The sequence below is a fragment of the Numida meleagris genome, chromosome 4 (assembly GCF_002078875.1).
Source record: "Numida meleagris isolate 19003 breed g44 Domestic line chromosome 4, NumMel1.0, whole genome shotgun sequence".
Classification (NCBI taxonomy): Eukaryota; Metazoa; Chordata; class Aves; order Galliformes; family Numididae; genus Numida; species Numida meleagris.
Genome location: NC_034412.1, coordinates 66,594,784 through 66,615,120, shown reverse-complemented (window position 1 = coordinate 66,615,120; position 20,337 = coordinate 66,594,784). Strand labels below are relative to the sequence as shown.

The following is a 20,337-nucleotide window of genomic DNA, read 5'->3' as shown; positions in this document are numbered from 1 at the left end:
ATATCTTATTTAGTAAATTAGTTTGTTTCTCCTCAGATTGTTGCCGCTGTTCTTTGCTCTCAGGGCCATCTCCTTACCCTTTTTCCCTTTTCCTTTTTCCCGGGGTGTGGGCCCGTGGGTTCCCTGTCCCGTTCGTCACGGAACTGGGCTGAACGCCCGTAAACCGTTGACAAGCGGGCAGGGTGGGAGCCTGGCAGGCACGGTGCCAGCTGCCTCTGATGATGCTCTCCCTTGGAGCTAAGCAGGAGCTGTTATCTGCTTCGCAGCCAAGTTTGTGGGCAAGCAGGTTGGGGCTTTAGATAGCCCAGGCAGTTAGTAACATCTTAATGTCTGTGATAACCTTTGGATGTTATATTGGCCTCTACCAAAAATTCTCTCTTTTGTTGCATCTGCATTTGTTTCCCCCGCTTGAATGTTATGTGCATATTCCTAAGTTATCTTGTCAGTTGCTTCAGTGGAGAAAAAGCATGTTAAAGATGGGCAGGACATTTGTGCTTCAGAATGCATGTTCAATGATTTGCCTGATGATGTGCTTTGCTTTATTTTCATGTGAAAGCAGAAAAGCATGTGAACATACTATTTTTGTTACTTTTGTCATCAGATGTGGAAGTTGTGCGAGTAATTACAAATGCCCAGATTAATTTTAAGCAAACATTAGTTTCTGCCTAGGTTTTCCAGGGATTACATTGTGCAGGCACAGCAGTGTGAAGCTTCAAAAATGATTTATTTAATCACTCCACCCCCATTTTCAGAAGAAATCTGTTAGTGGGGTGTAACAGTGAGCTCGTGAGGAAGCACATCTTTCAGAGCAGAGACAACAGTGTGTTAATATTCTTTGTACACAGAGGGCTTTGCTGCGTGAACCTACTACAGCTGATTTTACAAGAAGCCCTGCAATGTGTTCAAACATATTGATGAACATAAAGGAACACTTGCTGTGTACAACAGTCTTGTGAAGTGCATGTTAAACAGTGAGACCTCACCAGAAATTTGTTTCTAGTTGAGAGTTTGTTGCAGATTATGTTGCAAAGTCAGTAGATGCTTGAGTAGTGCGTATAAGCTGAGATACATAGCGGTCTTCCTGAAATCGCCAAACAATGCGCTGTGTTGCTAACATGACAGCATTTTGCTTATCAGCTAACGGTGAGTGTGGGGATGACATCATTAGCGGCCAATGAGACACTCCAGCTGTTCTAGGTGGCTGCAAATGCTCCCTTGCTGTTGGGGCACACAATGATTTTGTGCTCCCATCTGTATCCATGCAATACAGAGATTAGCACTTCAGCACAAGCAGTTATGATAAGTCCAGATCAGGGAAGCTGAAGTGTTAGTAAATACATTAATTATTATGTCCAAGTGTGGCTGCAGCAAAACGTATTGTTGGGCTGCTCTTTGGTCTCATTTCATATGAAAAGATTGAGGCACTCCTTTAATGACTCTATTCAGTGCTGATCCCTCCATTGTTTGATTGCATGCATTACTGCTTTCTTTCCACAATTTTTGTGTTGTTCTTTCAGCTGGCAAACGTTGGCAATAGGACTGAGCAGCAGAAGTAGGCTGCTGGAATAAAAAGGCATGTAAGTGTAGGAAATTATTTATATAAATATTACTCTCTGTGGCTGGAAAAATGAGAAAATTAAATCTTAAAGGTAGTTTTTTATGTTTGTGAAAATCTTGGAGTACTATTGAAGTGATTAGGAAGCACAGAGAAAAAGCAGAAAGCAGTGAAAAAAGAGAATGAAACCTCTAATTTGTAAGTCTGCCCACATACAACCAAGGTCATAACTGAAAAATGTCACCTCTGTAAATCTGATTTTGCATGTGGTAGGGAAACAGGTCAATTAGAGGACGGGTACGATAGAGGCCAGTGAGCAGTGTTGACTCCTGAGACTCAGATACTGGAGTTTTGAAAGAATGTTCCATCAGCCTACCTCTGTCTAGACATGCACATGCATGCGTATACAAGCTAATGCCCGATTGTGGACTCAAAATGAAGTGGTAGCCAAGACACAAGTGAAGGACATCACGCTTTGAAGACTTTTCACCTCAGCGCTCCAGCTAGAGGGATCCCACTTCCCTTGCCTCAGCTGAGGCACATAAACTCACGAGGCCTCTCAAAGGCAGCTGAGCCCCCAGGTGCATTTTATGTCTTTATTCATAGTAATGTTCTGGCTTTTTCTCTTGCACGTTCAAGAACTCTACAGTAGAACCTTGGTGGCCAAATGGACATGGAAAACAAATTGGATACAATGTGACAACAACTTTCATCATGGAAGCAGGATACCAAATTGAGAAAATTTCAAAGGTGAGCCCTTTTGTTTGTTTATAGCTGGCGTTGCACTGTTAGAACATCTGCTCTGCATATCATGTATCTAAGGCTCTTGAGTGTTTTGCTGGATTGTAGTATGCACGTGAAAGCCTTGATGAGAAACAAGAGTTTTTTAATGTCACAGTGTGTGTTTACCTGTTTTGTGGTAGCTTTAGCCTTTTTTGATGTTTTTAGTTTCATTCAGACTGGAAGATGACTCATAGTTGGAAACATCAGAAAGGAAAAGATGTTTACTTTTCTACCTTTAAAAAAGAAAAATACTTTTAAACTTGATCTATTGTGGTGTTGTTTTTGTATAATGTACTGAAAAGCTCCTTTACATTTCTATAGATTAAATGATGGGGAAGGTTTATTTTTTACAGGAATTTTTCTTGCTAATTCAGTTTTTTTAAAAAACTATGGGATAAGCATATTCTTAAAAAGCTAACATACATTCATGTGTTAGATTGTGATAGAAGTGCTTCAGGTTCTAGAAGAGATAACACCTTAAAAATGACTACAGAAGTAATACTCAGAGATAAGATATTTGCAGATAAGAGATAGGGGTTTCCACAGCATACTGGCTGTATAATTATCTGATTGTTGTTACTAATAAGCCCAGAAGAGATAATTTCCAACTGTCCTTTGGAAAGACAAAAAAACAGTTACAAGTAAGGCTGAGCCCCTTATGCCATCAACACGTGGAAACAACCACATAGACATATGCTTTAGGTGGTTCTGACGTATATTGCTTCACTAAAATCTTACCCGGTCACCAGGCATCTAAAACTGCTATTCATTGTAATGTTTGCTCACATAGGAAATATTACAAAAAACAGGAGCTTCTGGAGTCCCAGTCTTTGTAGAGCTAGTAGTAAGTTTGATTATGAAGTCCTAGGAATAGTTCTTTGCTGTTATTGGTGATAAATTTTGAAACAATTGAAAAAAAAAGCATAATAAACACAGCGTATTGAGCTTGGGAAAATAAGTAGGAAATATGTCTAAAAGCCTGTATTAAAAAAAAACAAAAACAAAAACAAACACATTATTACTGTGTAAAACCTGTACGTGTTTCCTCATAGGGAAACGAATTGATTCAATTTGGTAATTCCATCAGGATATTTCATAGAGCCCTATGGCATATGGTTACAGGAGTTTCATGGCCTACAAAAGATATTTAGAAGCCTTTTTTTTTTTTTCCTCTTTAAAGGGAAAGGCAGAAAAGAGCAAATGCACCACGTTGCTGGCATTATAATCTAGCCACATATGAAGACTTTACAGATTCATAGTGCAAAGTGTAGTTGTCCTTCATGTGTTCTCTAAGTCTCTGTCTTGGATTTTGACGTGTCCCTGCCCTGAGCTGCACACGTGGATGAAGGCTCCTTATGCAGTTTTTTTTCTAGTACAGTTTGCCCTCATGTCAGCTGAACTGAATAGCAATGCTTGTGTGGCTTACTAAGAACTTTGGGTAGTTCAGGAAACACTTGCAGTGATAAACATTTCTGAAAGATCCTGCAAGGTTTTTGCTGTGAACCCAGTGCTGTGTCCAGGTGAGATATATGTTTTTCCTTCTTTTTTTAAAAAAGCAACTAACGGATGTGAAACATTTTTCAAGTCCTATGTCTCTGTATGAGTTCAGAGTATCTGCATTCCTTTGGACAGACAAAAACTAAAGGGCAATAACTGTATACGTAAGAACATGCAGCGTGAATGTTATGTCAGATCCAGCTGTCTTTAGCAGAGACTCCTCTCTGTTTTCTGATATATTAGAGTAGTCTCCAAAACATTAGCTAATCCTTTGGGAAATCCTCTGGGTAGCCTCCTAGTTTGTCCTTGCAGAGACCTTTGGGGCTCTAGCCTGTTCTGCTGGGAACTTCTTTGACTGAGGAAGTACCTGCACACTGTCACTGAGAGCAGCAGAAAAACAAAATAGAATAGAGCCAACATCCAGGATGAGGTTGGTTTCTGTTTAGGTTTTGGTTTTCTTTTTGAATACTCTGTGTTGGAGTTTGTTTCTCAGGATAAGATAAAACAAAGTCATAGACTGAAATTACCTTAGAATGAAATGGGTTTTCTCGAGAGAGTTTGAGTTCTGTTTGCTGTTGATAAATTTCCTGATGTAGGTATGGCAAGAAGAAAAGCGACTTAGTATCTCTTTCACTGTTTTCTGAGGCATTTATTTGATTTTGGGGTCAGTTTCCCCTTCTTTCTTGTGCTTATTTCTTCAACACTGTATTGCATTATTTCATTATGCTATTTTAGTACTTGGATCTTAACCTCCAACCATTGTTCCTTCCTTGCCTCTACACCCACTTCTCCCCCAGGCCTTTTAACATGACTTCCAAAAGCCTCTCCATTTGACTTGGTAGTTTTCACACACGTTTCATGCTCCATGCTAGTTTGTTAGATCACTAGGGCACTCTGTGATCTTATTTCAGCTCTGGGCATCTTTGTCCCTGTTACTTCTCCTAGTGCTAAATCAAAGAATGCCAAATGGTTTCCAGAGGCCACTGGGTACAAAGCCTTTGTATGTGACTCAAAGTTACACATATCTATTTCTTAGTTGTCAAGAGAACCAGATGATTGTTTGGTTTTTGGTGGCTAGAAAGCCTCTTCTCCATGCTCCAAGTCTGGGAGAAATATCAGTCCTTAGAGAACTAGATATGTCATGTCATGCACATTGCAAAGTTGCCATGGTCAGAGCCCTAAGGATGCATAATAAAGCGTGCCGGATCCTAGGAGTCCCCCTCTGCCCTTCTTTTACTCCACTTGGCAGGAGAAAGCTGCAGTGGGAACAGGTGCGGTGTTACCAGGTGGGCCCCTGGAGAGCAATGGTTTGGGAACACAAAGGCATCAAACCCTGGGGTCCCAGAAATGTGAGATGTGTCTGAGGAGCTTTTCCCTGTGCTCATGCTGTATGGGTGGTCCTGGCTGAGTGGTTCAGCCTCACAAATTGCCTGTGATTTGGCCAGTTGCATGAGTTCCGCTTGAGGCAGTATCACATTACTTCTGTTAGTAATACAAATACTTCACTACAAATGCACTCCGAGACAGTCCCAACCTGCCTGATGACAACCACTAAGAGGACCTCTCAAATGCAGATCTATAAATCTCACTCCATTTTGTGCCACAAAAAAAGAGCTGTGCCGGAGACTAAGGAGTTTTTCTCAAAGTAATTTAGTCCACTAAAGGAAGGTCAGAACTCTTTAGTTTGTGTAGTACTCATGATGTAGGTTGTTGTTTCTTTTTTTTTTTTTTTTTGTAGGCTTCAGCAGTTAGAACTGTCAGAGTTGTATGATTACCACTTTTTTTTAAACTCCTCATCCTAGAATATATATGCAAAATTCTGTGACTGCGTGCAAGATTCCTGTCCTAAAGCTAAGTTCATCATGCTGGTCTATTTTCAGCTGACCCAATGTGCAGCAAGATTGCAGTAGAAAAGAGGTTGGATGCTGTGCTAAGCATTTCTGTGAGCACAGAAATATTGGTTAGGGAATCAAAAGTGTCTTCTCAGTGGTCTGATTTTTGTAAGGTTTTTCTCTGTCACTGGGAATTCCTTTAGTGTTGATTCTTTACAGCAGTCCCGATGCTGAGATCCTTTTTCCTTTAATCTATTGTTACCCCTAGGGCAACACCATACAACACTTCAGGACTTGAGGTACATTCCGTTTTTTTTTCCCCCCTTTTAATTTGTATGTTTTGTTCATTGCCATAATGCAGAGGGATTGAATTTGAGGTGAGTGGTCTGTGGTCTTCACTCGTGCACCTAGTTTGCATTGCATCTGTCCAGGGATTTAATTAATCATTGTTCAGTTGACTAAGAAGCACTGAAGAGGAAACAAAAAATGCAAGTTTTTTTTTTCTTTTCTGCCACTGGAAATAATTTTCTGTCTATCTTCACAATTATTTATAAGTTGAAAACTTGATAATCACAGTTACACAGTGGGATTAGTTATGTCCCAGCTGAACTACAGAATTGTTTGGTGTGTGAAATAAAGCATTACATTTCATTTTAAGGACAGATAGATCAGTTGCACTTAATTAGGTTAAATTTAGCCAGGTTGATAGACAGATACAGTCCCAACTGCAGCTTAAAGCAGAGAGAGAACAGTTTGTACTCTGCTATACATTTTCAGAGGGTCAGCTTGTAAATAGTCATTTGAGGAAGAAGTGTTTGCTAGCTTAGGGGTAGCCTAGGCAAAAACAGTTTCCTGCCCTCCAGTTGCAAACCTTTTACTTAGTGTGCATTGGCCTAAATTTGCTGTTTGTTTTTGTTCACTTTATTTAGTTTCCCAGCTTTCTCCCAGTGATAATGAGCAACAGGTAGCAGAAGGAAAAAAGTTTTTTTTTCTGATCCACATAAGTTAAAGTGGAAGAAGAAAGTGAGGGGAGGAAAAAGAAGTAGAAAGTCTTCCTGAAATAAGCATATTCTGTAACACTTTGCAGCTGTACAGGATCCAAATGTGGTAGGTGGGGAAGATACCTCTGCAAAATAAGGGTTCAGTGCAGTGTTCAGTGCAGTTCAGTGTTACTGCAGTCCACCTAGTACTGTTTCATGGTATTGTCTGTGTGTTGTGATAATTGAGATACCTCAATTGTGCTGTGAACAGTGGTGTGACTTTAGCTGAAACTAAGTCCCATAAAATACCCAGAGTGATTTCTTGGGAAGTTTTCTTATACCCTGCAGTAAGGAGGAAATGTTTTGTTGGTGTTTTTTTTTCCAGTGTTTGCAGTGCACGATACCAGATACTAGGATGAAAGAGCAGCTGTAGAATATAGTTTGGCATCTGCTTGATATGTGCTTTTATCTGGAATGGACTTCAATACTTTACACAGAGTTGGTGGTTGTTTAGCTGAACTGGTCTCTGTGAAACCTGATTTCTGAACATGCTGTTCAAATACAGCTGTTAAAGCTAGAGAGTTCTTCGCTTCCGAACCAGCGTTTTTATTTGAATGCATATCTTTTAAGAGAGATAATTTCAGGGCAACAACAGAATACAGTTTTGCTTTTACTGGATGAACCTGAAGCTAGATGTTTAGGGACAAGATCTCCAGCAGAGCTCTTGCAATCTCCTTCCATGACATGAGGAAAAAAATTCAGATGAAATTGCATCTCTGATCTAATGCAGCCACTGCATTCCTCTCAGTGATTCCCAAATGGATTCTTAGCAGAATTTTGCATCAAGCAAACATGCATCTGTCTCGCACATACATGTTGAAATACTTGTGTATTTATACACTTTACTCCCCTAACCCTGGCTTCTTTTGAAAGTGAATAGGCTTATCAAAAAGATTTTTTTTAAACACTTTTAATTTCTGCTTGAAAAGTACTGTAAGAGATGAGGCCATGTCTTCTGACTTCTTGACAAATTCTAAGTTATTATTCAGTTGAATCACTTGCCTTATAGTTTTGATTTTTTTTGTCTGCTTTAAACCGAAGTTTAATGTCTTCACAGGCCTATTTTCGGACAGTAGAACTTGTTCAGGAGCCTATTCCTGGGTCTCCAGGTCTGAGTTTCTACTTCAGAATCAATGGCCTACCTATTTTCATGAAGGGCTCAAATTGGATTCCAGCAGATTCTTTCCAGGATAGAGTGACCTATAACACGTAAGCCACATTTGATATTTTCTTAAGAGAAAGGATCATCTTTACCTCTTCAAGTTTCTCCATCAAAGGCTGGCACCGGGGGGGGGGGGAGGAAATGGACTCTTTTCAAGGTAGGTGTAATGCAATGGAAGGCACAGCAATAACAGCAGAGCATCAAGGTCCCAGGCTGTAGCAAGTGAGGATTTGCTCAAATGCAACACCTGTTGGTACAGAAATAAAGGAATGTAGCTGCTGATCTTCAGAAGGCCTCAGGTATGCAAGGATCTCCAGTGAGATACCCTTAAATGAGGTCTGGGAAGGGATTGATCCTGGCTCCACCCCTTCTGGTCACTCAGGTGCATTGCATGCACCTGAGCTCCCCTGAGTTGGCCCTGCCTTCCCACCAGGTGCTCAATCACTTGTTCAAGCCCTCACTTAGCATTTCTGCCACAGTAGGACACAAATTGCTGGGAGCTAAGGCCCTCAGAATTAAGACTTGATTAACATTGCAAGATCTGAATGATGTTCAGTGCTTATAAGTGCAATAGCTGATGGGAGAACGGTTGTTTGCTGTCCACAGGTTACTGGTCTTTCAGGTGTTTTTAGGGATAATCTTCATGCTGTCTGTTCCAATTGCCTGGAATATACACATTGACACTGAGAGGAAGAGCACTTCAGCTGTGTTCCAGACCACCTAATGCAGGGAGGGAGAAATGCACAGCAGTCTCACTCTTCCCTATTTGGTCTGGGCTTCTTGGATTTCACTGATACGGCACACAAGAAGTGGAATGGAGGCCGTGCTGTACTTTGACTGGCTTTGTTAATAACATACAGTATTTCCAAATGTGGTTCTGCCAATACTTATGTAAAAGTACTTACTTATGTATGTTACTCCAAAAGTAATGCTGTCTATTTATTTCCATGAAAACGACAACACATACAAAGAGTGCAGTAACACAGAGAAAATTCTCAGCTACGAAACATTCTTTTTCAGCATAATCACCACCAGTAGCCATGCATTTTCACCAGCGATTAATGGGAGCCTGCATGCTGCGCTGATGAAAAATCTGCACCAGCAGAGGTGACATGCTGTCTCTGTTGCCACTGCTGAAACATATCACCCACCACCTCTCTGTGCTCACATCTGTTGCTGGGTCTCCATAAATGCTCAGCAAGCACTGATGAATGTCAGTGGGTGCAATTTTTTCTGCACAGGAGGAATTCAGAGATACACCTTTGCTTCATATGCACTTCCACGTCAGGCTCTGGGTTGTCAGACTGTCCCTCTGCTGCTATCTGTTGCGCAGCAACAAAGTGGAATATTGTTGGGAAGGTTCAGCCTCCACTGCCATACCACCAACATCTGCCTCTGACATTCTGGGTCAACATAATAGAATAGGAGGCATTACTTTCAGAGCGGGCCTAGTTCAGCTGCCACTTCAGCCATTTTGTGTTAACAGGACCAAGTAACTTTGTTTCCATGAAAAACTGCTTTTTGAAATCTCTCCAGACATGCAGGATTAGAAGATGTCAAAATAGACTGGCTTCTGTCTGAATTACTTGGTTGCTTTCTAGAAATGAATGTTTGAGATTTTTTTGGTATAAACTTAGAAACTGCTAACATTAGTGAAAGTTGTGTAAATCATTTTATTGTATTTGACAGATTATGGCTACTCTTGAAGTCTGCAGCAGATGCTAACATGAATGCACTTCGGATTTGGGGAGGAGGAATATATGAGCAAGATGATTTCTACGATATTTGCGATGAACTAGGAATAATGGTAAAAAAAAAATAATAAAACAGATTATGTATTTGGAAGCAAGAACCTGAAAATAAGTCTACTGTAAATGAGCCAAATAAGAGAATTTAATACATAAGTTCTAACCATCTTTCCAAAGGATATATGGTGGAGTACCAACCTGAGAAGTTGGATTAACATCCTATGTGTATATATGGATATATACAACTTATATATATATATATATATATGAGGGCTTATATCTATAATTTATTTTTGTAAATATTTATCTTTTTAACTTTAATTGTTGCTTATTACTGCGCTGTCAGTTGAAACTGGAAGTGACATTTTGGAGTGTTTATATTAGCTTGTATTTTCTCTTACAATTAAGGCTACAACACTATGGTCGTCTTTTTTTTTTTTTTTTTTTCTCCGCCACCCTTCCCAGCCCAGAGTCTCACTTTGATCTTCCTTTTCTCCCTGCTGTCTCTATCTTTTTGCTCTTACATTCCTCAGAATCTGAGCTAGGGGCTTGTGCCTTGAACTCCTTTTCTTCTATTCAGACCCAGACTCTCCAGCCTCTTCCGGTTCTACATTTTCTATTCTCTTGGGAAAGAATGAGAGGAAGAAATGAACATCTGAGGAACTGGTGTTAGTGATGTTACTTAATGCGGAAAGTGGATATTTATACTGTGTTGATGTGCACGATACAAGAACTTCTGTGGGTTATAGTCCTGGAGTAGGTGTCAACAGGGGCTTCCAACAGTTGGTCAAATAGTTGTGAAACAAGTACTGCATGGGAGGGAGGTTATTCACAAACTCAAATAATAGTTTTTCTGCTACAGCCATACTGTGGTCCCCTGTAGCTGTGATTAGTTACTAACTCACATGAGAATAGCTCTGCTGAAAAATCTGAGTACTTCAGTATATACCCCAGGTTTGAGAGCAGAGACCTTGAAATCTGCCCTTTGTGAGGATTTAAGACCTAATCTATTTGACATCTGCGCTTACGTCTGAGTAATTAAAACATCAAAGAAAGTAGTCGTGTTTTTTCCTGCTGGGGAAATGAATGCTATTTCTTCAAAAAATATTTCCTTCTTTACAATCATAGCAAAAAAAAAAATTGCGTTTTTTTTTCTTTTACTCGGTTTTCTTTTTTAAGTTCCATTTGGCCTGCATGGTAGACTTTTCCCAAAGGACTCTTTTGAACAAACTATAATTGAGTATAAATATAGCTGTAAGGGAACACCTGCTGTAAACACTGATAATCTTAGATGAGTATTTTGATTATATGAGTTTGGAGGCACAAGTTAGTAGGCTCTGACGAAATAGGGACTAGTTGAGTGAAGGCTGAATTACATCAGGTATTAAAATCTCAAGAAGTGTGTTTGGTCTTTAGCATAAAGAAGCAGAGAAACAAAATTGATACCTTGCTGCCTTCTGCTTTATGTGCTTGGCAAAATAAAAAAAAAAATCTATTTTAGTCATTTGAATGAGTGCCCTGATTTTTGAGGCTTCTGAGCACTTGCAGTTCTTTCATTTTTGACGCTAGGAATCTAAGTAGGCCATATAGATCTGTGCCTAGTAATGCTAAATGCGAGATGTAGATCTTATTTAGCAGTGAGAACAGCAAATAGATACAGGAAATCTGATGCTTATTCTGGAGCGGGATGTGCTGAAGGGTTTTTTGGTTTTATTCCTTCTGTTGGTCTTGCAAAGGCTTAAAAGAGCATTAGAGTCAAACTGTTTAAGGAGAAACAGTGATAGCTCACTGAAGGAAACAGCAAGAGAAAGAGTTGAATTTGGTACAGAGAGTTTTGACTCCACAGTCACTGAAAGGTTCTCAGTAGTTCTTCAGCAATAGCCTTGCTTTTTCTTACAGTGTTAGACTGGAACAATTATTAATAGTTCCATTACACACACATTTTTGTGGGAAATAGGGGAAAAGAGTTGTGGAAAAATATGTCATTGCAAGGAAAACAATTTAATGAGTAGCTGGGCTGGCTCTCCCTGTTACTTATGTAGAATGGTGTTCAGAAAAATGTAGTCTGTTGGAAAGGACTCACTATGTTAAGGTGCTCCTTCAAGCTTTCGATTTGAGGTAGATTATCAGGAGTCTAATTTGTGGCACTTAAAAAAATATATATATATATAGGATGAGAATCCTACCCATCTCACATCTTCTCCATTGTGTTTATAATTCTTCTCCTTTAAGTTACAAATGAAGGAGTTTGTTGTTCTCTGGTGATATCTACTTGATCTTTAAAGGGAAAGATCACCATGCTCTTATAGGATCTATTTTGTTTCTGCCTCACTGAGCATGATTTGCTCTTTTTAAGATCACTCTCTGCCTTTGATGTGGAAGCATTTTGTTAGGAAATATACTCGAAGACCTGTTAAATGTACTTGATACCGCATCAGAAGAATTACTTTATTCTTTTAATAAGTAATGGGGATTTGGTGTTATACATGCAAAGCATTAAATTTAAAATTGGTCTGTTCAGCTGGAGACTCCCTCATATTCATACTTGAGCAGTGCATGGATTCTAATTATTCCACTGAAACCTATTGAAATCCATCTTATTGAGAAATACTGTACTTATCAGTGAAGGCTGTCAGGATCTACTTTCTAAGGGTGAATATTTTGTAACTCTTTATATTGAAGAAAACCACATTTGAGTGTGATCATGATGAATGCCATGGAGAATGTGATTATTTTGGTGATGCTTTCCAAGAACAACAGATACAATGTTTCAGTTTAATTCTCTGTGAGATAAATAACTTCTGTCTTGGCAAAGTATTGCGCATCCCAATAAGCATCTGTTTTTCAATATAGAAAATGATTTACTGACAAATTATTTTGTATTTTCTTTCCTATTTCTCATAGATTTGGCAGGACTTTATGTTTGCATGTGCACTGTATCCAACAGACCAGGATTACTTGGAATCAGTAAGAGCAGAAGTTTCTCATCAGGTATTTTGTCCATGTGATCTATTTCTCATAACCTAGTTTTGACTGAGATAATAATTTACAAGGGCTGCTCCAAAAGTAATGCCTCCTATATCGTTATGTTGGCCCACAACGTCAGAAGTGGATGCTGGTGGTATGGCAGTAGAGGTTGAATCTTTCTGCCAATATTGTGTTACGTTTTGTTGCCGAGTGACAGTTGGCAGCAGAGGGGCAGTCTGATAATATGGCACCTGACATGGAAGTGTGTATAAAGCAAAGGTGTGTCTTTGAATTCCTCCATGTAGAAAAAAATTTGCACCTGGTGACATTCATTGACGCTTATTGAATGTTTATGGAGGCCAAGCAATGGATGAGAGCACAGTAAGGTGGTGGATGGTGTGTTTCAGCAGTGGTGACAGCGATGTGAAAGACAATTCCCATTCCAGACGGCCATGCAGATTTTCACAAGCGCAGCATGCAGGCTATTTTTCATCACTAGTGAAAATGCATAGCAACTGATAGTGATAGTGACGCTGTTGAAAAAGACTGTTTTGTAGCTGATAATTTGCTCGATTAAATAGTATTCACGTGCTCTTTGTATCTGTTGTATTTTCAGTGAAAGTAAATAGGAGGCATTACTTTCAGAGAGACCTATGCATCTTCCCAGGAATGATTATTTGAAAGTATTTGTTAGTGTTCATTTAAGCAGCAGACACAAAATGTAACCGTGCTAAATCCTCTTTAACTTGCTTGTAGTAGTCAGTGAGGCAAAGGTATAGGCCTTCTTGGTATCTAAACTGCTCTTGAGGATGTTTAGAGCGAGCTCTAGCGATAGAAACCTGCCTTAGTGTAGAATTTACCCTTCACGTGTGGCTGAATAGATGGGGATAGAGCTGCATGTGTGTGTATGGTGGATGTGTGCCAGGATATTAAGTGTATAAAAATTTGGGCCTGATCTGGAGCTGGGGGAAAAGTGGATAGACTGTGTAAAAACATGGGACTTGTAGACTTAGCATATGTAATATGCATGTGGACTTGTAATTCAAGTAGTAACAAATTGGTTTTTTTTGTTTGTTTGTTTTTTGTTTTTTTTTTTTGAAGAAAAGTTGTTTTGCTTGCTTCTGAAACTGAATTGTCTTTCAGGTAAGGCGGTTAAAATCCCATCCATCAGTTGTTCTGTGGAGTGGTAACAATGAAAATGAAGCAGCAATTGCAAGTAACTGGTTCTCCATACCACATGCTGACAGAGAAGTCTATATCAAAGATTATGTGATACTTTATGTGAAGAACATCAGAGAAATAGTTCTTGCTGTAAGTAATTTCAAGAAAATGTGGGGGAATATGTCTTGGGAAAATATTTTAATGTTTGCAATTTGAGCAACTTGGGATTTCTGTGCTTTTGTGTTGTTGGCTTTTTTTTTGTTTAAATATTCTTTGAAAATGAAAAACAGCATGTTGTTGAGAAACTGCACTTTCCAAGCTTTTGTAAGCTATTCTTTAAACCCAACAGTCATCCTCAAAACGAAAAATTGCTTTTGTCTTTAATGCCCTGCAATATATAAAGATGACTTGAAAATGTAGACGGTTCTGCCTCTTTTTTCTTTACTATTCTATGCACTCCACAAATGCCTTCACTTGCAGTAGAGAAAAATAAACTTGCCCATTAATTAATCAAGGTGATCGATTTCTATTGTCTTGACTTTGTTATACAGACTGTAAGATGGATTTAAGAACCCTCAATCTTTTAATTGCAGTTGAAGAAATTCATGAAAATAATATTTTTCCAGTGTGTGCTTCCAAGTATGTGACTGGAGTGTTTGGCTGAAGTAGGTTAAACAAAAGCCATGTCAAACCTTTTCCTTCTCATGTTTTTTGGTCATTAAACTGTTTTTTTTGTCATACATGGGGTTTTAGTTTTTTGATTTGTTTTTAACAGACTAATGATGCCTTACAGTATACAGAAACTAAATATTTGAGATAAGACTAAAACTCTGAGCATGCTAACCAGAAGCACCTGAAATCAGTGATGATATCTATTGTGATTTGGCACTGCTCATTTTGCACAGTTGTTCTAGATTTGTTTATTCTTTATTGGAAGTACTGCAGCTCATTACTTCATAGAATCTACTTTTTAAGTAACTTTTGTTTGCATATGTGGGGTGAAATTGATTTGGAATTCCCAAATTGATGTTGCATAACTGTATACGGATTATAAATGATGCTTGAACCACAGATGAGTATTCTTAAATCCCCTTTTAGCTAAGAGATGTGCAGAATTATTAAAATACTGCGAGAGCTTTGTCTGGTTAGAAATTCCCTCTTCAACAAGTGAATATGTGTTTTTTCTTAACCTAAGAATGTTAATGGCCTTTTCTTAACCCAGTTATCCAGCATGATGTTACTGACTTCAAGGTATGATAATACTAGTCTGACCTCCGTCATTTTCAGGATGAGGTGTGTTTTATGTTATGGGGCTTCATGATCTTAATTTTCTCCTGCACTAAGCTAGGCAATTAGTATGTACGTGACAGTGATGCTATTGCTTGTTATTAGAGGCTATTGGCATTGTCGGGGTAGTTGTACTCTGATGATTCGTACTATCTTTCTACTGGAAAGATGGAGATAAAGGGAAATAATGAAAATGAAGCATAGGTATGAAAGAACCTGCATAAAAGGATCTGCTCTTGAGAAGTTACAGATTCTAAATTTTAATGGTGTCTTAGAATCAAGATGTTAAGCAGAAATATAACTGTCTGTATTTCTGTTAGTTTCTTTGAGCTGAGAGGTTGGTACAGGTATGCTATGGTGTTTCTGTGACTGGCTGCATGACTTGGATGGCCAGTGTGTACCACAAAGTGAGATATTCTGGCTTGATTGTATTTTTTAGTTACAGTCCACTTGTGCGTTATTGTTGTCGAGCAGGGACCCTCCTTTATTTTGAACCCATAGATTAACTATTTTGAGTGTCAGAAAGAAATGTACCAGTTAAATGATTTCAAGTTCTGTAAAATACACCTCCGCTACGAGAACAGCCTGAAAGAGCTGGGGCTGTTCAGCCTGGAGAAGAGAAGGCTCCAGGGAGCTCTGGTAGCGGCCTTTCAGCATCTAAAGGGGAGCTACAGGAAAGAAGGCAGACAGACTCTTGAGCAGGGTCTGTTGTGATAGGACATGGGGAAATGGTTTCAAACCTAAAGAGGAGAGATTTAGGTTGGGTTTAAGGAAAAGGTGAGGGTGGTGAGGCACTGGAACAGGTTGCCCAGAGATGTGATGGAAGCCCTGTCCCTGGAGACGTTCACGGCCAGGCTGGACCAGGCTCTGAGCAGCCTGATCTAGCTGTGGATGTCCCTGTTCACTGTAGAAGAGTTGGACTAGATGACCTTTAAGGGTTCCTTCCAACTCAGACAGTTCTATGATAATACAAACCAGCTGAGGAAATCTGTAACTGCTGGCAGAACAGGACTGTATCACTTAAAAGATTTCAAAGTCTGAGCTAAAGACTTTGGGGAATCTAAGATATCCTGCAGTAAATTGCTTCAGTTAATTACTCGTGTCCAAAATATTGGAGAGGGATGGGTCTATTCTTTCTTAAAATGAAGCACGTATCTAAGTGCTTTACTGTGTTGGAGCCAATTGCTGTAACTTGTGACTGTGGTAATTCAGGCCTCTGTCTTGCAGGTAGAGTGACAAATGAATTATACCTGCAGAACAATTCCTTCAGTGCTTTGTGGAGTACTGATAAAAGATGTTGTATGCTAAATCTGCTGAGGTTATAAATAAATGCCACTCTGAGTAATCTTGAATGTGACCCCTGGTATAGTCTCATCTACTTTGACATGACAAATCAGCCACAATGACAATAACCTGTAATGCTGCTGTGCAGTCATTGGTAGCAGAATACCTTGGTTATGTTGAGACTAAATTTATGTGACTACTTAATAACAAAGGGGAAAAATCATGGTAGTATTGCTCCAAAAGCACAATAAAGTAATGATTTCACATAACGAGGTCACAGTACTCAAATATTAATGTACCTTGGGTTTATTTTTCATGAGACACACTTTAAATAGCTTTCATTAGGAATTTAGAAGTATATAAAGATAGAAAATCTCTTGATGTGAACAGTAGAGCAAGCAATATCATGCCTAACTGGCTTCCAGGAACAGGAATAAGAAGCTAATTAAGCTAGTAAAGACGATGAATGTCAGGACACAAAGAAGATTGTTTCCTAAGCGGTGACTCAGAAATTTGGAAAAAGTGTGTTCTTCTTTGCCGTCTTCCTTTTCAAAATACGTTCCAGATATTCAGATGATAAAAGCCAATCACTTTATGAGGAGTTGTGGTGATGTTTTGTTTTTCTCTAATCACAGGAAGATAAGAGTCGTCCTTTTGTTGTATCCAGTCCTACCAACGGTTTGGAGTCAATTAAAGAAGGCTGGCTCTCCGAGAATCCTTATGATACGCATTATGGTGACACTCACTTCTATGACTACAGCAGTGACTGCTGGAACTGGTCAGTGTATCCTAAGACTCGTTTTGCTTCAGAATATGGATTTCAATCCTGGCCATCTTTCAGTACGCTGGAAAAGGTAAGGCTGATCTTCCAAACCTTATTGTTCCCTCTGCTCTCATTTAGTGAAGGAATTGAATTTCTTTCCAACAAACCAGAGCATCACGACTGCAGCTGGGATAATGGAGTGTGAAGTGGGATAGAAGTGTATAGTGTTGTGGAGGGAGGGGAGGAAACTAGACTGTATCCTTACTCAGTGGTTGAAAAATTTGCCTTGTCATTGCAAGAGAAACCAAGTTTAATGCAATTAGGGGTGTTTATTAGGGCTGTCATGATAGGAACACTAGAGAACAGTCTTGTATTTTTTTTTCTAATTAACCGAGTTTTAGAAATTATTTTCTGTTCTTAACCAGTAAGTTACACTTTTCTTGAGCTCTTCAAATGGAGAAGCTTGTATAGATTGAAATGTTAAGGTGCTGCCCAACCCTGGCTACTAGCTTAATTCCAAATGGACTTTTCTTACAGGTCCTTCTTCCCTTGAATATGATCTATAAAAGATAAGCAATATTGTCACTCATTATATTAAAACATCAGGTGGCTATGCCTGATAGTGGGAGAATGTTATGTGGCTATTAATTTTAATATTCTTTTTAATAGCTTAGTAATGATTGCCTAGCATGTTTCTGTGGCTGTGCTGAAGGTTCATTTAGAAATACAAAAACCACAACCAGTGCTGATTTGTGCTGAATTCTAAAATTCACCAGTTTTTATTGCTTTTACCAATTTATTTGCTTATATTCAACACGTAAAGAAAAAAAGATATTGGAGAGGATTTGGTTTTGTCTCCTATTTAATCAAGGTACTGTATGTTGTTTGATTTTTTTTTTTCCTAGTTCAAGCAGAGATGCATCATGCTGTTTGTCTGTCCATTTATTCAGAGATGAATATAATGTTGATACGTGTGCCTCTGAAAGGAGTTCAAAATGTTCCTTTCAGTTTGCTGGGTTAAGTATATTATCTGAGACATAATCAGTATGATCATCCCTATTAACAAAAATGAAAATTTTTCAAACTGACCTACAGTAGAGCAGATTTAAATAAAAGATGTTATAGAGATTGTAATTATGATGAAAGCTTAACAGTAATAGCTTTATGAGCTATACTGTATTGTTGTCCTTAGTTGAAAAAAACCCAGCTGTTTCATGATCATTTGTTTCCAGTGGCAGATTATTGTATCAGGTTTTGAATGTATATTACTAGAATTTATAGCCCTGCTAGCTTTTGATATTTATTAGCCTGGAAGGAATACAGCTTCTTACTTTCGAACATACTAAATGTGCAACTTTATGCCTGCAAGTATTTGACTGGAGTACATTCTTTCATCTCAATAGGGTGTTGCTGATTTACTTTGAACCCAAACAAACCATTGAGGTCCTGTGGTCAAACTCAGTTGTAGGACAAATAACTGTAACGCTACTGAGCCAAAAATTGCTCTTGCATGTTCAAAAGCACTGTCTATTTTCAGGTGTTTGTACAAAGAGTATGACCAAACAGTGTTACTGACTAAAAATTCTTGCTTGGTTGCATGAGATACCATAGAAATGTATTGCCCACTTTAATGGCTTTGGGTGATGTCAGCAGACTGTAATAGACATCCTTTCCTGAATAACCAGTCAATTGTTAAATGTAAAATGTGCATTTTAATGCGCATATTCATTCAGATATTTTACTTATGTTTTTAAAAGGTTTCCTCCACTGAGGACTGGTCATACACGAGCAATTTTTCTCTCCATCGACAGCACCATGAAAATGGCAATGACCAGATGCTTCAACAGATTGGATATCATTTCAAGCTTCCCCAGACCGCAGATCCCATTAAAAAGTTCAAAGATATGATTTACCTCACTCAGGTAATGATGAGATCTTCAGTATAAGTAGCTGTTTATATTTATTCCAATAGTTACTATTAGTAGTTGAAACTGGACCTAATCTGTTAGGTAATGTTCAATCATACATAAACAGTTTCTGCACTGGAGTACTGGAGAGTCCAGTATAATTTGGAACAGGCTTGTCTCATTTACTGTAGAGAATGCAGTTTTCATCAAAGAAGAGCTGGAATACTTCTTGGAGAATTTTGCAGAAACTGGCTTAGTCAGGAGAAAGTTGACTGTGTGTGCTATCTTGATCTCTGTCCCCTGCAGGACACACTTATGTTGCTGGCTGGGGATGCAGGGATGTTCTGGTCTTTCTTGGTAGACAACTCTTCCTGGGACTACTCTGTGTTATTCCTTGTTTTAGACAAAGTATGTTTTGCTTTTCGTGTGGCCCATGGGGGACATATTGCTTCTATTTTTCCCACAAGGAATATGTTAGCTTTTGAAACAAAATTATTTGTAGAGACTGTTGTTGTCTGTGAGATCATCAGTAGCTTTTATTTTGTCGTGGTCTCAAATATTAACACTTTAAAGAATCTTTTTTTCTTTCACTTTTTTCTTTTTTTTTTCAAATCAATAGATCATATTTTGCTTTTCATCTAAGTAATTTTGCCTCACATTTGCTTTTTTCCTTGTAATTTCTATGTGACTTATAAATGGTACCATTAAGCAAGTTTAAAGTGCTATTACTTTTTTGTTGTGTTCCAAGAATTTCAGAAATGCTCTTGATGGGAATAACTGGATTTGACAAAGTTTTTGATGTTTGAGAGCAGCTGTCAGCGAGTTTTATATAAAACCAAAACAGCTGGAGAATTTTAAGCACTGATGACAAGAGAACAAGGATAGATGATGCTGTGAAATTGAAAGCAGGGGTAAAACTTGCACAGTGACATCCTGACTCAGAAAGCTACAGGAGTTTCTGCAGGGTGAACTCTGTAGAGGCTTTACTACGAGTTAAACAATTTAAGAACACCAGAATGATGATAGCAAAAATGATAAGAAGAGTAAAGTTGTCTGTCGTAGTTACCCAGAAGTGTAATCTTTATTCTTTAGGACAGCTCAAAGGTAACTTTTTCCTTTGTTTTGTGACTTCTTTAATAAGTCTCCATCCTACTTAATACTTCTTGTGATGAAAATAACTGTTTATTTAACTTCTGTTGAGAACTGTGGAGTTCTGTTGGAATTCTGTTGAGAATTATGGAAAGGGAAGTGTTCTTTAAAGATCAGGTGGGGAAGCTGGGAAGAAGTGTGAATGTAGGTGGGAAAAGGTTGCTCTTTGGGTCCCCAGTTTTGAATGTATAATGGGAATTTG

The 20,337-nt window shown here is 38.7% G+C and overlaps 1 protein-coding gene across 2 annotated transcripts in view; it reads left to right on the top strand.

Moving 5' to 3' along the window:
- Positions 1 to 20,337, top strand: part of MANBA (mannosidase beta) — a 50,751-nt gene that overhangs the window by 19,120 nt on the left and 11,294 nt on the right. For both annotated transcript variants that reach the window (XM_021396056.1, XM_021396057.1), the window contains exons 7-13: positions 2,195 to 2,305; positions 7,765 to 7,916; positions 9,559 to 9,676; positions 12,522 to 12,608; positions 13,728 to 13,895; positions 16,952 to 17,170; positions 18,837 to 19,001. In XM_021396056.1, the coding sequence (XP_021251731.1) occupies positions 2,195 to 2,305; positions 7,765 to 7,916; positions 9,559 to 9,676; positions 12,522 to 12,608; positions 13,728 to 13,895; positions 16,952 to 17,170; positions 18,837 to 19,001 (1,020 nt within the window). The remainder of the gene's footprint in view (positions 1 to 2,194; positions 2,306 to 7,764; positions 7,917 to 9,558; positions 9,677 to 12,521; positions 12,609 to 13,727; positions 13,896 to 16,951; positions 17,171 to 18,836; positions 19,002 to 20,337) is intronic.